The sequence below is a fragment of the Ovis aries genome, chromosome 11 (assembly GCF_016772045.2).
Source record: "Ovis aries strain OAR_USU_Benz2616 breed Rambouillet chromosome 11, ARS-UI_Ramb_v3.0, whole genome shotgun sequence".
NCBI lineage: Eukaryota > Metazoa > Chordata > Mammalia > Artiodactyla > Bovidae > Ovis > Ovis aries.
Window position 1 is genome coordinate 22,556,290 of NC_056064.1, and position 17,179 is coordinate 22,573,468.

Genomic DNA, 17,179 nt, shown 5'->3' on the forward strand with positions numbered 1-17,179 from the left:
GAGGCCAGGCCCGGGGCGAGCAGGGGAGAGCCATGCGTCACTCTGTACGTGGGAGACCTGGGGCTGGGACTCCACAGTCCTGACTACTGCAGCACCTACAAAGCCACCTGCCAATGCAGCTTCAAGAAGGAGGGGACGGTGCCAGTTAACAAGCTCCTCATCAGGACCGAAAGGAGGAAGCCTCAAAAGCCCCAAACGTCACCCAGGACAAAGACAGGAATATCCAGGAGGCCCCAGGGCAGCTCCATTTTTCTTTCTCCTTTCCTTATAAATCATCTACAGTCCCAATGCCCCTGAAAATACTTACTGTGATAACTGCTCCACAGCAGGGACATGGAAAGAAGAGAGAAAAAGATTAATGAAGATGAATAAAATATCCACCCCTCACCCTGGGACCATGGAAGCAAAGACTTTTGCACTCCCTGGGGCTTATGCCACGGTTACCCTCCAAATCCCAGCAAGTGCATTTGGGACCTCAAATGCACCAACCTCCGAGTTTTACTCATACACAAGTCCCTGAAGGCTAAATATGGGATTTCACTAAAGAGATGCCACTATTGGCTCCTCGGGACCATTCCCGGCTGGGCAAGGACAAGGAGCAGCCCTGATGAGCTGAAGCACTGAGATCCACGGCTCTGCTGTCAGACCATTCCCTGCTGTCCCCCTCCTCCCGCCCGCCCCCTGCTTCCAGGGGTACAGGGCAGGGCCCTGTAGGCCAGGCACTGTCTATCTGCCCTCTGCATCCTTCCTGTCACGGTAACCAAACCTCTCACCCGCCACACTCCTGCTCATTGTAATGAGACCCCCTCGGAAAGCACCATTCAATTATTTATCAGAGAAAATGACGGCAGCTCTAATGTCACTGGGGAATGGACTTGCTCTCCTCCTGACCGCAGCTCAGATCATTCTGTACTCTCTGAATTTAGGAGTTGGTGCAATTTTGGACAGATGCCACCACTGCCCCCTCTGACGGCACACGGGGGTAATAGTCAAGCTCCCTGACTCCAAAACTGAAACTAAGGTTACCTCTGAGACCGAGATGAGGACAAGTTGAAATATAAGGGATAAGATCCACCTCCTATGGAAACAACCCAAGAATAACCAACAAGGACCAGGTGTATAGCACAGGGAATGTTACTCAATATTCTGTAATAACACGCGGGAAAAGAATCAGAACAAGAATGAGTATCTGTAGATGTATAACAGAATCAGTATGCTGTACACGTACCTGAAACTAACACAGCACTGTAAACCAGCTACACTCCAGTAAAATCAATAAGGGGAAAACTGTTTAAAAAGGAAGGAGAGAAAGAAAAAGAAACAACCCAAGAGACGATCTCAGTAACCTCCCTGAATCCAACGGAAGTTACTTGGAAGAAAGCAACAGATCAAGATGATAACTAAACGGCTTATTGAAATAACTGCCCTGTTATTCGTTTTAAAAAAAGGAAATGATGGGTGTAATATCCATCAAGGGTGAGTCCAAAGAGGCCAGCTTGGCAGCAGTTCTCTGGCGCTGTACGAGGCCTGTCTAGCAGCCCCACCCTGAGTGTCAGGTTGGCCTGGTCTGATGACACACATCACCAGGGTTCTCCGACAAACCACCCGATTCTGAGTCTATGCTCCCTGAGCAGCCTTCTCCTCGTCTGGCCTCTGCCAGGATGGAATGTGCTGATCAATAGACATGAGGGTCTGATCACTTGAGCAAGTGGATGATGTTCTCCACTACACGCTGGAATTTGGTTTCCCGAGTAGATGAGCCCACTAGACTTTGCCAAGAAAGTCCTACTTGGCAAACAGGAATATCTGGTTTCATTAGTCATTTTGTATTTCAGTATAACTTAATATTTTGGCATTTTGGGGAGGGCAGGGGTGGGGGATGTCTTTGGATATCAGCTCTTTCTAGGATCCTGAGAAGCAGATCCACTCAGTTCTGACAAATTGTGAATGTACAAGGGTGATGACCCCCCTTAATGGCCTTTCATGCTAACGTGGGTGAACAGACAATCCTCCCTAATCTTTTCCATCCTCCCTGCTTCCAAACACCTCTGCACTCAGACAGTTCTCTTTTCTTCAAACTGCAACCCTAGGTAGTCTGGAAGAGCCTCAGGAAACCCTCTGCAGTTGGAAAACAGGGCTCTCCAATGAGACCAGTAAGGTCCTTCCCATGCTTCCAAGGCAAGGGGCACAGGTTCAACCCCAAGACAGGGAACTAAGATCCCACATGCTCTGTGGTGTAGCAAAAAACAAAACAAAGCAGAAATTCTCCTAAAACTATGGCTTTATTGAGACTGTATTCAGACAGGGTTAAGGCTGGAGGGAGAGGCAGGAGGAGAAACATTCATTTCCCTCTCCCTACTTTCCTTCCTTTTCTCACGGAGTGCTTCATGAATCTGCGTGTCACTTGCACAGGGATCATGCTAAACTCAGAATCATTCTGGTTTCAGTTGCTGTGCTGCTGAAAGCAAGTGTCTCTTCCTGCTATCATTCACAGGCCCCGGCCCATCTTACCCTCTCCTCACGTCCCAACTCATGAGCATCGGGGGATAAGACATAGAGAGAAATAAGGGTAAGAGGACAGAAAGAGGTGAGAACAAGCAGAATATTGCAAATCCATCTTCCTTCTACTCAGAACAAGGTCAGAACCTTCCAAAAGGCATGTGGAATCTCGCTCCATGCTCCGTTACCCCTCTCACTTCAAACTCTGATCTGCTTAGGCCAGCCTAAGAGTTCTAAACTAATAATCTTTCTCCCACCAGTCCCCAGCAGGAACTGGACACAGCCTTCCTTGTTCAGAGCTCTTTTTAAAAGACCCATGTCTAACTGAACAGATCTAAGATTCAAGCCACTCACAGTGCATGATGGTGGGTTCTGAATGTAAAGTCAGCACCCACTGAAGAAGCCAACCTCCCCTCCCTCAATCCCTGCCTCTCCTCTCCATGGGGTATTTAGAAATTGGTTTTCTTCTTTTGGCCACGGATCAGAACAAGATGCTAATGAACATAAGGCGTCTAGAAAAATGCGCCTGTCAGCCGTAGCTCACTCTCCCCAGAACTACAGAGGACAGCAGCGGCTCAGCGGGCACAAGCTGTGAACCCAGAACCCCGCCCCAGGCACGCAGCAGTCCACACTGCCCACTTGCCTCCTTTATGCCAAGCTGGCCAAGGTTCTTATGACGCATGCTCAATGCAACTCTCTGAGACATCAGGAAAATTCACCCTTGGCCCCAGGCCAGACGCACGCAGCCATGGTGCACACTGTGTGTCTTTTAAAAAAGTGTGCGTGTGCCTCTTTTCCAAGAATTGAACAGCTTCCTGTCTGATGCTTAGGGAACATCGATGTTTGCGTTTTCAGCTATAGCAATAAAACTCTAAGCATTCCACATGCCAGGCCCCACCAATGACTGAGCATCTCCTGATACAAGGTTCTTGAATGAACAATGACCAGAGAGCAATGACTCTGTCTCTAGACGGCAGTCATTCCCTCAACAGGATGAGGACCACACACATTTTCCTCATCAGATACAATCTAGGGAGTGCTGGGTCCCCACAAACGAGACAGATAAGTGTCATAGTACATGTAAGCAGGGGCTGGCAGGAGGACCCCACAGCCAGACTATCTTCACCAACAAATGCAGACTGGCTGAAGGGAAATCCTCGTAACTCACAGTCAAGTTCCAGGGACCTCAAGGGAACCCCCACCTAGGATATGCATCAGTAACAGCATGGGCTATCCAAGAGGTCTACTTCAAAACAACCCTTATGACTTAGGAATTCTGAAAAGGGAATCCCAGAATGTCTAGAAAACCCAGAGACGCGACTAGTGAAGATTAAGAGGAGCCTTCCGCTCCCACTCCCACCTTCAACTATAGCACATGCTGGTCGAGGGGAAAGTGCTGACTCATGGCTCTTAACAGCGATCTCCCGCTCGCTGGGCCTCCTCTCCTCAAATCTGGTGTGCGGATGGCAGGTGTTACATAACATACTTGGGGGATAGCTGTTTCTGAATCCTTTGTCATCACACATTGGGCTAATTTTAACACTTCTCCAATAATATCAGGGTTTTCCTTGCTACGTTTTCTGGTGTACAAGCCTGTTCCTTCCCCCAGGCAAGAAGGGAACCCTAACAGGCTCTTTTCTATGACTGCCCCTCTCTTTTTAAAAAAAAAAAAAAAAAAAATCTTTTGGCCACATGGCACGCAGGGTCTTACTTCCTATGATCAGGGATTGAGCCCATGACCCTCACAGTGGAAGCACGCAGTGTTAACCGCCGGACCACCAGGGATGTCCTGGACGGCCTCTCTCAAGAGCCCCTGAACCTCATTGCTGCTTTCAAGCCAAACATGAATATATACCATTAAGACTGGAAATTTCAGCCATCTAACAATAAGGGAGGGGTGTAAAAAGACCCTAACATGTTCAAACAATGGAATTCTGTGCAACCATTAACCAATTTTTAAAAATAGACTATAGGTAGTGACAGAAAATAGGTTTTCCATCTACTGAGTAAAAACGGGCAAGTTGATAATTAGTAAAATTTGACCCAAAATTTGTCTGGAAAACATGTCTGGAGGCTTTATACACACACACACACACACACACACACACGTATATAAAAGCATTTTAAAAAAGGATAGGAAACAAAGACACTAAAATGCTAACAGTGCCTAGGAAATGGAAGGACACGGGTGATTACTTTCTTCTGTTTGTATGTCTTCTCCAAAACCCACCCAGAGGACATTACTTTTGCAATGAGTAAAAACAATCAAAATCATCATACCATCCCCAAATAGGAGGGACTAGTTCCGTGCCACCTTGGGCTGAGGCTACTTGGTGGTTCCCACCCAGCTGGCTGCCAAATCGCGCTAGACAACACTGCCACTCACCACCAGCCTGTAGAGAGACCCCAAGCTCATCCTTCCACTGGCTTAGTCTGGAAAATGAAGACGGGAGACAAAACCCCAATTCACTGCCACCCAAGGCCTACTTGACCACACCCTGCATCCACGGCGGGTCTACACTCACCGGTTCTGCAGTAAGGGTAGGCATTCCATGCTTTCTCATGTATATTCAGGGCTCCCTCTGGGGCCAGCATTCGAACAAACGTGGGCACTTTGCTGTAGTGAGAACAGGGTTACGAAGAGAAACGGAGGAGAGAGTTAAAGATGGTGGGCTTCTGTGGCACACCCTCCAGGCCACAGTTCCAGCCTCTTCACTGGGGAGTTGACACTCAAGTTCTCACGAGACCAGCAGGTTACTCCGGTTGCATGCGAAGAGCCAGCGGTCAGAGCCCGACACCCCAGCTCTGCCGGCTACCAACATGCACCTGCAACCTGCCCCACGGCCTGCCAGGAGCAGCACGGCGGAGGCGGCCCCGGGCTACCTGCCGCGGCTCAGTCCCCACGCTGTCCTTACACACCCTTCCAGAGCTCCCTGGGCCCAGGGCACGACACTACACCCTGCAAGGATGACATGCCTGAGACTGGACCAGAATGACTGGCTGACTGACTTGGAATAGGGGATCCAAGATGATCTGATATGCTGGGGTCATTTCTAGATGGCCAGGAGGGCCCCAGGGCCACCTGCCTTTCAGGACAAAATAATTTCTTCTATTCAGTTCTTATCTCAGGTTACAGAACAGCAGGTATATAAAGTATGAGCACTTTTTATTTTTATTTTTTTTAAGGTAGTATATTCCTTTGCCTTAGTGTTATTAGTTTTTTTAAATAGTTATTTATTCGGCTGCATCAAGTCTTAGTTGTGGCACGTGGGATCCAGTTTCCTGACCAGGGACTGAACCTGGGCCCCCAGCATTGGGAGTGTGGAGTCTTAGTCACTGGTCCACCAGGGAAATCCTCTACTTTAGTTTTTAACTGGTCATCTATGCAGTTTAGCAGGTGCCAATGACCTCATCAGCCTTGGTGCCTGAGGCCTAAGAAAAATGAGCTACCCCCAGGAGAGAGCAAACTTCGAATACAAGTGAGCGGCCCACTGAGACCCACTCACTCACAGCCATACTCATTCAGGCGTCTGTGTGTGCCAGGCACCGGCTACACGCACAAATCACACAGCCGGGGCCGCTGTCCTCAGGGAGGTTCCGTTCCAGTGCGGAGTGGAACTAATCAGGCAGAGCACTGTGAGAACACATGAATGGGGAGGTTCCCCAGGGAGAGGAAGGTTTACGTGAGAACACAGAGTCGAGAGTGGGTAGGGCTGAGCTAGACAAGAGCACGGGGGTGGGATGGGAAAAGCTGGGGGGAAGAGAGAGAAGTTCAGAGTAACTGGCATAAGGCATGCGGTGCGGAACACAGGAGAACGAGCAGGGGCTGAGTCACAGAAGATCTTGCATCTCCCCCACAGAGGACGGACTTTGTCCCGGGGCAAAGGGCCATCTATAGCTTTAAAGCTGGGGAGCAACAGATCTGGACAGAATCCTAGGAGCTGTGCGGAGAAGTGGCAAGTGACCAGGCAAGGGATTGGAAGGAAAGAGAAACACTGGGCATAACCGAGGACATGGACCCAAAAGGACTTGATGTGATATGATGAAGAAGAGCATGTGGTGAACCCGTGGTTTTTGACTGGGAAAACTAACAGCTGACAGGAGGGCTTTGGTCCTCATGAGGAGAGGCGGCCATGGCGTACAGCACTGTTGGTTTGGTTTTAGTTTTCTTTTATGGCAGTTGGGTGTCTTGGGGTTAACAGCAGTGGTAGGGAGGGAATTCCCTGGCGGTGAAGTGGTTAGGACGTGGGCTTTCATTGTTGTGGACCCGGGTTCAATCCCTGGTTGGGGCACTAACTCTCCACAAGCTGCATGGCCTAGCCAATAAAAAGACTAGTGGTAGGCAGGTTCAAAGCTTCTACCCTCTCCATAAGGAAGAGGGAGAGACAGCGCCTACCCTCTACATGTAGACCTTCTTTGACTGAGTCTTAAGGAACTAACCGGCCTCCGCTACCAGCCTCACTATCTCTTTTCAAAGTTCTCATTAAAAAATGTTGGGCTGGCCAAAAAGTTTGTTGGGTTTTTCTGCAGCATCTTATGGAAAAACCCAAATGAACTTTTTGGCCAACCCAATATAAATGCACTACAAGGAAGGTTTGTCCTGAGCCTGACTCTCATTAATGGCTCAGAAAGAATGGGTTGGCAGTCAGCTCAAAGGTCAAAGGGGAGGCGTAGAGGGAAAAGAGCACAATGGAGAGGAAATGGGATCTGGTGAGATTTTTTCCCCCACTTCAGCTCTCCACACTCTGGCACTCACAGAACCGTGGACCACCCCCCAGGCTGGCGCTTCTACATCCCTAGAGCAGACTTCAATTAGCAATTTTACCAAATGAAAATGGAACTGCTTTGTTCAGTTGAATTAACTAGAGATTGAGGTTCAGGTCTATGTTGCACAGCAATGCAAACGTACTTAATGCCACTTAACTTAAAAATGGTAAAAACAGTGAATTTTGTGTTGTGTACATCTTCCCACAACTGTAAAAAGAAATTGAAGGCTTATTTTTCCCAGTAGTGGGCTGTTTCTAAAACAAGCTTGATTCAACATCCACTTGAGCTGGTCCAAGTTTACTATGACTTTCAATGTTCTTTTGGGCCAGTTTACAGTTTACTGAAAAATTACTGTCTTGGTTAGGGATTCAGCAATTGTGTGATTTGCAACGGATTCTGGTACCCAAATCAGTTTGTGCAATACTTTTAAATACTTAATAGCTTTAAGGTAAAGAGAGGTACCAAAATTTCTCCAGGACCTGATTTCATAACATCAGAATTTAAAATACTATCTGAAGCCACAATTCTACTTTTAGGCACAATTTATTATACACACTAAACTTATCAAAGGATCTGTGCAGAAGGAGTTTTAGTGGAGGACTGCCTGTGAACATGTGGAAATAACAGTAAATGTATTTCAAGACTGGCAAAACCACTGCCAGCACGTCTGTTCGTAGACTGCATGTGCTTTAAAAGAGGCCAAATATGCTGACAGTGAAACAGCTATAAGAAAGAAGAGATCCCATCTCTATCAGATAACATAACAATAAAGGAAATGAACACCCACTTACACACACACACACACACACACACTCTCTCTCTCTCTCTCTCTCTCTCTCTCTCTCTGTACTCACAGACAATGAAAGGGCCCACAAGAAGATAAGCACTATCCCTTCTGGGGACCAGGAGCCTGGTGGGGCCAGTAATACTTTAAAAACAAACAGCCCTTAAAAGAGCAAAGAAGAACCACCTCTACCCACTGTCACAGGTGAAGCAACTTGAGTAACCAGCCAACACTAGGAACACCCACAATGAGCCACCGCCTGCACTCCGACAGCAGGCCCCACCCTGGCTCTGCTGCAGGGCACCCACCTCTGTAAGTGGTAGATCTTGTGCGTGTATTGGCCTTTCTCGCCATCCTTCTCATAGGGCTCGTTCACCAGGACCTCCACGCCTTCACCACCACCCGTTTCATTTTTGCTGGCCTCAGCCACAGAATACAGCTGCCCTACTTGATACTGAAGGAACAGAGAGGGGAGTTACTGCCAATGCAGAATCTTCTTGAGGGCCGCACAGTCCTGTTGCCGGGAGCTGTCCAGGAGATGGCTCTGGGATCCCTGAATCCGGAAGCTCATCCCGCAGTTCCTAACGTGGCCTGGCCCAAATCCCCCCCAGAGCCACTGACAACACTGCTCTGTGGCCCTTCTTTAGCCGTCAGAGGTATCTAATTTCGTCCTTCCCTTTTTCACATCCTCCTTCAAGGTTTAAGGAGGTAGGTGAATATACTTCATTTCACACCAGTATCCAGAATACAGATTATAGAATCAAGGTAGTTTTTACTCTGTCCCTGACTCTGGTCCCAGATCCCCAAACAAGATCGGGCTGGTTGCTGGAAGCCTCTTTATCCCATCCCCCTTAACAGACGTGACCGTCTGTAAACAAATGCACCCAGTGCTCCGCGAAACCCACAACGCCTGCTGTCACACGGGCCCATCTTTCTGTTTCTGCTCCAGCATTGGGCCCCTCCTCCCCTGCCAACACCTCAGGGAGAGGTCTTGCAGACAACCAAATCTCCTGATGCTTTCCTGATTCCTGGTGGGGCTGAAGCAAGTGCCCTGCTTCTCGTATTCCATAGCACAGATTCCTATCCCATGGTGCTGGCCAGATGCACCCTCTAGGCTGGCACATATTAGGTGGCCAAAGCCTAGTTTTCCTTCATTTGGGTCACATGCCACCCTATCAAGTCACCAGTCAAGACTGCTGGCCTCCTCCGATCCCCTCAGGACAACACGGTATGAGGGCCAATGACCTGGGCAGTGCCCAGGCCTGGCCCTTCTGTTTAGAGGGGAAAACAAGGTGAGAAGAGAATAGACAGCAGCTACTAAAGCAGGAAGTTACACCAGACCAAAGGATGCCTCTTCCCTGTCATGGCCAATGCCACGAGCCACAGCAGTTTAGGGAGTATAAGGAAAAGAGAAAAAGGTTCTCGATTACAGCTGGGGGGAGACGTGGGGATCAAGGTTTCCCTCACCCCTCCACACTCCCTCCCCAAGCTCCTGGTCTTTCTCTCCTTGAGATTAAAGCAGAAAAGCTGTGTCTCTGGGCAGCCGCCACGGGAGCTACTGCCTGCAGCAGCGAGGAGCAGTGCGGCTTCCCCCGCTCCGCCTCAGCCTTGGAAGGCCGCTCTAGCCGGCAGCCTCCCGAGCTCCGCAGGGACATTTCTGGGCAAAACCTGCAAGGTGAAGCAGCACTCCAGGACACACTGTTCACCGCGAGGCTGGAAGAACCCACCTTCCAAAGCAAAGACATAGTACAGGTGCCAAGGAAAGACCCAAGTTAACCGGCAAGGCTCAGTAGATCCCGTGAAGAGGCATGTCTTGGTGAGAGCCAGTCACCTTGACCTTGCTACTCCAGAGTTACACCAGGGCTGCCTCAGTGCCCCTGGGAACCCCAAGCTGTCCCGGTGCCTTCCAAAGTCCAACTCCTAACAGAGGCATCCATAAAAACCCCTAGCAAGTGGGTCAGGGTTTGGCTGAGCCAGGGTATCCTAAGCAGTAGCAGTGAGTCTGTTTCAGAGTCATGAGAACATCTAACCACTGACTCAGCAATCCTGAAGGGCAGGCCAGGGAAAGGGCCCGGTGGAGGGGACTGGGTTGCCGGCCGGTGGTGTTGCCTGGGGAGGGGCCCGCACATTGACTAATCCCCTTCTTTTGGTTCCTCTTCAGCTGCAGGAATCAGAGGGCAGGCTCTAAGAGGATCAGTGTGCTGGGCTGGCATCTTTCCCTTTTAATCTCTCTTGATATTCTGATCCTTTAATCCCAATGAGACATGTGAAGGCGGTTTTGTTAATCCAAAGGGGTGAGCAAGACTGGCCTCCACAAGCCATCAGCGAGGGACACTTTTCATGTCAGAGGGTTCCCTGTGGCACTGGGGCTCCGCACCCTGCAAAAACGGAAAGCAGCCAGACTCTGATGGGATAGAGGTGGGGGCTCGGGGTCAGAACATTAAATCAGATAAAGAGCCTTGGAGAGACAAGGACTGCAGCCTCCTCTGGCCCAGAACAGTGCTCCCTGCCCTGGAGAGCAGCTCCTTTGCTCCCAAGAACTAAGGAAAACAGAGGCCCCACCACGCTGGCAATCTGGAAGTGGGAGCCCAGGAAGATGCGGTGGGTGGGCCTGAAACATGTCATGAAAAACAGCGCAGCTGTTGGTCCCACCCCCACGGCCCTGCCAAGCCAGGTACCAAAGGGGCCTGGTGCCGTGCATCTCTGGAAAGGAGAAGTAAAACAGCCCTATCCACAGGAGGGGGAAAAGGCGGGCTGGACTGAGTAAGAAACCACTGGCGGACACTGCGCGTTAAAGGGCCAGGGCTCTCTGGCTCTGCTGCAGAACATCTAGAAACCCTGCCCAGTTAGGCCAAAGGCTCTGGCCAGCCACAGCCAATTTCACCCCAAACATAGACTCAAGCTGTCAGGATGGTCATGAAGACAGGGTCTTCTCTCTTCTCTTCCCCTTCGCAACTGATAAAGCTCCAAGGGCCTCCAACTGGGAAGTGAATCCAACTGCCACGTGACACTGGGCTGTTTCCAGTCAGGACGGGTTATCGATAAAGACTCTGAGAAGGCTGGTCATTACTTATTTCTTCTAGGGCTTCCCCACCCAAGATTTTCTGATCTTCTGGAACTAAGGTTCAGCCAGCCAAAGAACAGCTCCTGCTTCTCCCGACACAGGCCAAGCACCGCTTCCTCATTGGTGGTTTCTGGCTGGGAACAAGTTGACCATCATCAGGCTTACAGATGAATCCTAACCTGTGCTTACTTCCCAAGCTTCTGCTTTCAGGCTTGGTTCACCCCACCTTACCACTTCCTCAAGCTCCAAAAAAACAAAACAAACAAACAAGCCATCACAAACTGAAAACCAGCAACTGCAGACATTCTCAAGCTGTCTTCCCTTTTCCCGCCCTTCGTGGCCCCACCATGAGCAATCGGCCCAGAGCTGCCCTGGACAGTGCCGGACCTCCTGCATCTGCCACCTCACTCAGACACTTCCACTTGTCATTAAAGTCGAGAAACTCCCTGGAAGAAAAGATCCGTTTCACCCCTGAATGCCACTTTGAGGTGCTCCTGAATTCCCAGGGGACATTTGCCTCACTGGGATAATGGGATCTTGCTGTACAGCAGAGAGGGAGTCACCAGACCCCCAAAAGCAGAGTTTCAGGGCAAGTGACATGCTGGGCCTTCTTGCCTGGTTTCCTGGTTTGGAAAATCATCACTTGCTATTTTTCATAAAGAGAACATGGATCCCAGAAGAGATAGGTTAGCAGGGACTGCCCCCCACCCCCAAAGCCAACAGCTATCAGCCCAGGCACGTGATTCCCAGGCCCCCAGTACCTCTCAGGGATCACAGCATACACCCAGCCATACCCTCGCCCAGCCTCTCAAGTCTCATTTCTCTTATCTTCCTCTCCCGGAACTCCCCTGTCGTGTCCGAGGTCCACCCCTGAGCCCTCCCCCAGGTCTCTACAGCTCTCAGTGGAGATGCAGCCCACCCCGGGAGGCCGATGCCTGCCCACCCTCCCTCTCATCTCAAGTGTGCCACGGGCTCTCTTGGCCCGGTCTCATCTTGCAGAGGACCATGTCATATGTGGAACCAGGTGGAAGTGCTCACGGGAGCTGACACTGCAGCAAAGAGCGGCTGCGGGCAGCACCGTGGCTGAGCAGCTTCACCCTAAGTTCAGCTCAGCTGGAAGCTGAGGGCTCTGGCAGTTCCGAAGGGATCAAAGAACAAGGCTGAGCTGGGAGAGGAGCGCGAAGGAACTTCAGAGGAAGGGCGGGACAAGGGAGGCTCCGGGGCAGTGTTCTGCTGTTCCGGAGGCCGACTCTGAGTCAGCTCGGCCTATGAACCTTCGTGAGGTCAATCCTGCCAGATCGCCATTCACGGGGACGTCGGGCCCAAGAACCATAAAAGGACAGAGGCCAAGCCAAGCCCATTTGTCATTCTCTGCCCTCCGTAAAAGGAGGGTTCTGGCCTTGGCCTTCCTAGCAGTCACCTAAGTGTGGCGAGGAAGGGCCTTGGAGATTTCAGCCCTGCTGGTCTGCTGCAAAACCAGAGAGGGCTAGGCACGCCTCCCTGTCAAGTCACGGAGGTCTCAGAAATGCACGTCCTTAATCTCCTCAGTAACATGTCCCCAGACGGGCAGAGTTCCAGCAGGTAGGGGGTGGGGGCTGGTTTTGTGTCTATCCACAGTTATCTTGCCTGCCAACAGCTCGAGGCAGGTCACACACAGTTGGTCAGATACATTAAGTGCCTTCCTGCAACTGAATATCGCACCAGGAAAATTTACACTGAGTACCGACTATCTCCATGCTAGGACAAACACGAAAACCATGCGGAGATACTAGCGTGGGCTGCCTGGAGCCCAGCTGAGCTGAGGGTCACAAGCAAGCACCTCCAACTCTGGGTAAAAAGAGGAAAAAGGACTTACCTCCTCTACAGACACAGGTAGGATGACTCGACTGCAAGAGAAGGGAAACAGAGGGTCAGCCTGGGGCTCTGAAAGCACCGTCCTGGAACAGCACTGAATGTGTTGCTGCCTGTGACGCTGCACTCACTCTTAGAACCCCAGCAGAGAACGGCCTCCTGAGTGCTTCAGGCAGGACCCTTGGTCCCTTCTGGCACCCCATTCAGAGCCCTGCGATTCAGCGCACACCCATCCCCTCACCAGGTGCTTCCTAGGCCCCTGGCTCATGTTTGGATCTGTCTTCTCCTCCCTCTCCCCAACAAATACCTTCCCCAACAAGACTTGCTGATGAGTCTCCCTCTCTCTGTTAACACAGGAGTGTAACACAAGAGGACCCATCCCTGTACACTCCAAAGCCAAGACGGGGATTCAGGCCCAAACAAGCAGGCCCTGGAGACTGACATCTCTGGGGACCCCACCTCCCAACAGCAGCCCTCAACATGAAAAGTCAGGCAGGGGCCAAGTTCCTTGGAGCATTAATCACCCTAAGAGCACGTGCCAACCATCTCAGGGCCAGCTATTACATGCCACTACCACAAAGCCACCAAGAGATGACACCTAAGTCGTGTTCTGACCTCCAGAAGCTGTCCAAAGGCACCCAACCCATCACTTTCTTTTCCTTCTTCTCCATTTCCATGGCGACCGATTTTGCTGGGGGAACCGCCAGTCAGTCACCTGATGGAGAAGCCATGACCAGCAAAGCCCCAGACCGGTCAGAACTCCACACACATGGAGAAGTGCGAGGGCCAGGGCCCTGCTCAGGGTGGCTTGCATTTGTAACGCAGAGCAGTGGCCAGCCCCCAGCTCAGAGCCCTGGGGTCTGAGAGTTGAGACAAAAATGCTTGGCTGTATTCCTACCAATCAAGCCAGCTCCCAAGCTCAGATTCTCCATTTCCAGACCCTAGCTGGGAGCCCCTGGAGCCTCCTGCATCTTGTGTGCTCCACTCTCCTTCCTGGGCCAATCGGGACCCTTGCTCCAGGCTGGTAATAGCCCGCTCACTATTCTCTAGTCCCGCAAAGGTCCTCAGACAGCAAGAGGCACCCGGAGGGGTCTGAGAAAAACATCTCAGTCAAGGCAAGGCACGGAGCAGGAAAGTAGCAGGAAAAATAATATGGGTTCCAAGTCTTTACTGCCGGCTAACTCTCCTCCTCTAGGATGACTCAAATAATGTAAACCCTGCAGGTTTTTGGAAGCTGCCACTAATGCTCTCCTCCCATCAGGGAGAGCTGACAGCGCAGAGAAATATTTCCAACGTGGAGGCCACAATTTCTGCACCCTCAGAAGAAACTTCCTAGAAAACAATACACCTTTTATCTTCAAGAACAAGGGTTAAAAAAAAAAAAATCACATCCAAGAATTTGCAGAAATCAAATCAAGGAGAATTCTGCGAGAGGAAGTGTTGGGCAACCTTCAGACCCTGGGTGGGCACTGAATCTCCACCCGAAAGAGACTTGCATCAGTCAATTCCTGACAGGATGCTCTAACACTGGGACAGGACAGCAGCACACCCAGATGCTTCTCCCTGGCTCCCTGGGAGCAAAACCACTTTAGCAGCAATCGGGTGCAACTGCAAAGGATGGGGCCACTGAGGCTGTGCGGGGCTGGGACTGGAGCCTTGCTCACTTCAGTGTGACCTTCACTCGGAGTCTCTCTAGAGCTGCAGCGCTGCAGCCACAGCCAAGCGTCTCCGATGCCCCCCTCTGGGCACCCTCCATCCAGGGATGCGCGCGCGCGCGCGCACGCACACACACACACGCCCGAACACACTCAGGGCACAAGTTGAGCAGGAAGGAAATGCAGATGCCAAGCGGGCTCTGCATCCCTGGCACCTTGGACCTTTCCCTGGCGGGCTTCAAGGGGAGGAGAACAAAGACTGGGAGGGGAGGCTCTCTCTTCAAAACTCGCTCAGATCTCTTCTGAAGGTCCCTTCCCTTCCCTGCCTGACCATTTGCACAAAAACTACAGGTTTCTACAGATGCTAGGATTCGACTGGGAATAGACAAAAGAATCAGGACAGTGCGAAAAGTCTGTCATCTGGACAGTCAAGATTAAAATTCAAAGTGCACCCGACCCTCCTCTTGCTGGCTTCCCAAGCAAGATTCTTCCTCCTCACCACACAAAACTGCGCTCTGGCTGAATCAGCATCAGATTAGATGTCAAGTAACAGAGTGGAGGGACTTCGAAATAAAGCTCTTCAGATGAGGTGTCAAGCTGCGATGACACCTGGGTCTCTTCCCTTTGCTATCCAAAACTCCACACTATGTCCTAAACGTCCTAAACACCTCCAAGGAGCAGGCCAGCTAGAACAGGGCAAAGTCCTTTCACTGACAAAATGGAAACAGCTCTCAGCACACCTGCCTGGCTACCAAGTGAGGTCCACCAGTTGCTCTCTACCCGGACATCTCCCACTTCCGGACACCTCCCACTTCCTGACTTCCTGGGCTTCTGGCTCAATGCTGCCCACTTGTCCTCCCCTCCAGGAAGTATGGTTTCCCTGAAAGTTCTGCACGTATATATCCAATCGCCCCTCTTCCCCCATCCCCCTGTCCCCAGTATGGTTTCCCTGAAAGTTCTACACGTGTACATCCAATCTGCCCTCTTCCCCCATCCCCCTGTCCCCAGTCTCTCCTCTTGGAAGAAGGGAAAAAGAAAAGTCCTAAGATGTTTACTTGGAACCATGAGCTTCTGGAACAGATCACCTCATATTTGAAAGATGTAGCAATCCAGACACCCCGACCTGTCATCCAATCCTCTGGATTTCACAAACAAGCCCATCTCCCTGCAACTCCTACCAGAAGGCACTCATGCCCCCCACCCTACCCACCCTCACTACTCAGAAACTCCCTCACTCTTCACTGGTTTTCCTCAGTCAATGGCTTGATGACAAACACCAATTCGTCACAGCAATTTCCCCATCTCTTTGTACCAAGACTAAGAATCCTCCAGAGACAGGCTGGCCCTGCCCGCCCCCCCCCCCCGCCCCCAATTCTAACAACATGTACATTTACTCACAATCATACTTTTTCCAAACTGTCTTCCTCCCTAACACCCTGGCCCTCTCCATCATCATAATCCTCTCACTTTAGGCCCTGCCCAATATTTTCTGAATTCCTCACCCTAGTGTCCCTAAGTCCCAAGCAATCATCCTTTTTCCTTGAATATGAAGACACATGTCACACGGCCAGTCCCCTGCTATCTCCTCATACCCTTCCCCTGTCACTCAGCCTGGCCGGGACTCCCTAGTCCATTTCCTGTGTCTGCTTAACACAGTCCTTGCCCTGATGCCTAAGGCAACACTCCTCACACCCCAGGTGGCCCTCCACACTCTACCCATCATCTCAACTCCATTCCAGAAGCTGTCTTACCTGATCTCCCAGTGCCCCTTGGCAGTATTCCGGCCCAAACCCCCCTCCCCAACCCTGGCCCTGTCTGCCCTTGTCTAACTGTTCCTGGGCCACTTGGACAAGTCCTCCCTCTCCCGGGGGTCCTCTCTGCCACTCCTGCAGCTCTGGCTGGCCCCTTCCTCCCTCAGCCTCCACTCCAGGACCACCCCACCTCTCATCCAGCGCTCTCGCTTCCTCCTCATCCCCTGTCCCGCTCTCACTGTCCCCTTGACCTCATCCCAGGCCTGCCTGGCCCTCTTTGTCCCCTCAGCCTCTCCTCAGGCCTACTCGGTCCTCGCTGCCCCTTGGGCCCCACCTCAGGTGCTGTATCCCTCCCTCTCTACCCCCGTTCGGCCCACCTCCGGCCCTGTCCGGCCCTGGCTGTCCCCTCAGCTCCTGCTGGGCCGCCCAATAACCCATCCAGCGCTCTCCATGCCGTCGGGCCCCGTCCGGCCGCAGCATCCCCTCCGCCAGGCCATCAACCTCCCTGGTCGTCATCCTCGACTCTCCCTCCCTCCTCGCTTCCGCACGGCCGGCTGGACACTCACTACTCCTTGAGCAGCACCATGTCGCTTCGCGACTCGGCGGCTGCCTGCTGCCCGTCCAGCCGCCCGCCCGCTTCCTGACGGCCGCTCTCCCCGTGGCCCGGCCCGGCCCGGCTGCCTGTGCGCCTTCGTCGTGCTCTGCTCTGTCCCCGCCGCTCTTGCTGCGGTCGCCGCGCCGGCTCCTGCCGCCCCGGCCTCGCCGCCTCCCGCGCCGCTGCCGACGCCGCCCGGAGCTCCGGTTCCGC

The 17,179-nt window shown here is 51.9% G+C and overlaps 1 protein-coding gene across 1 annotated transcript in view; it reads right to left on the reverse strand.

Annotated features, from left to right (window-relative positions):
- The window catches only part of PITPNA (phosphatidylinositol transfer protein alpha), a 35,719-nt gene extending 18,540 nt beyond the window's left edge, over window positions 1-17,179 (reverse strand). The window contains exons 1-5 of the mRNA XM_004012544.5: window positions 16,938-17,179; window positions 12,970-13,000; window positions 8,359-8,504; window positions 5,025-5,116; window positions 308-315 (exon numbers count right to left, since the gene is read on the reverse strand). Coding sequence (XP_004012593.1) covers window positions 308-315; window positions 5,025-5,116; window positions 8,359-8,504; window positions 12,970-13,000; window positions 16,938-16,957 — 297 coding nt within the window. The 5' untranslated portion in view covers window positions 16,958-17,179. The remainder of the gene's footprint in view (window positions 1-307; window positions 316-5,024; window positions 5,117-8,358; window positions 8,505-12,969; window positions 13,001-16,937) is intronic.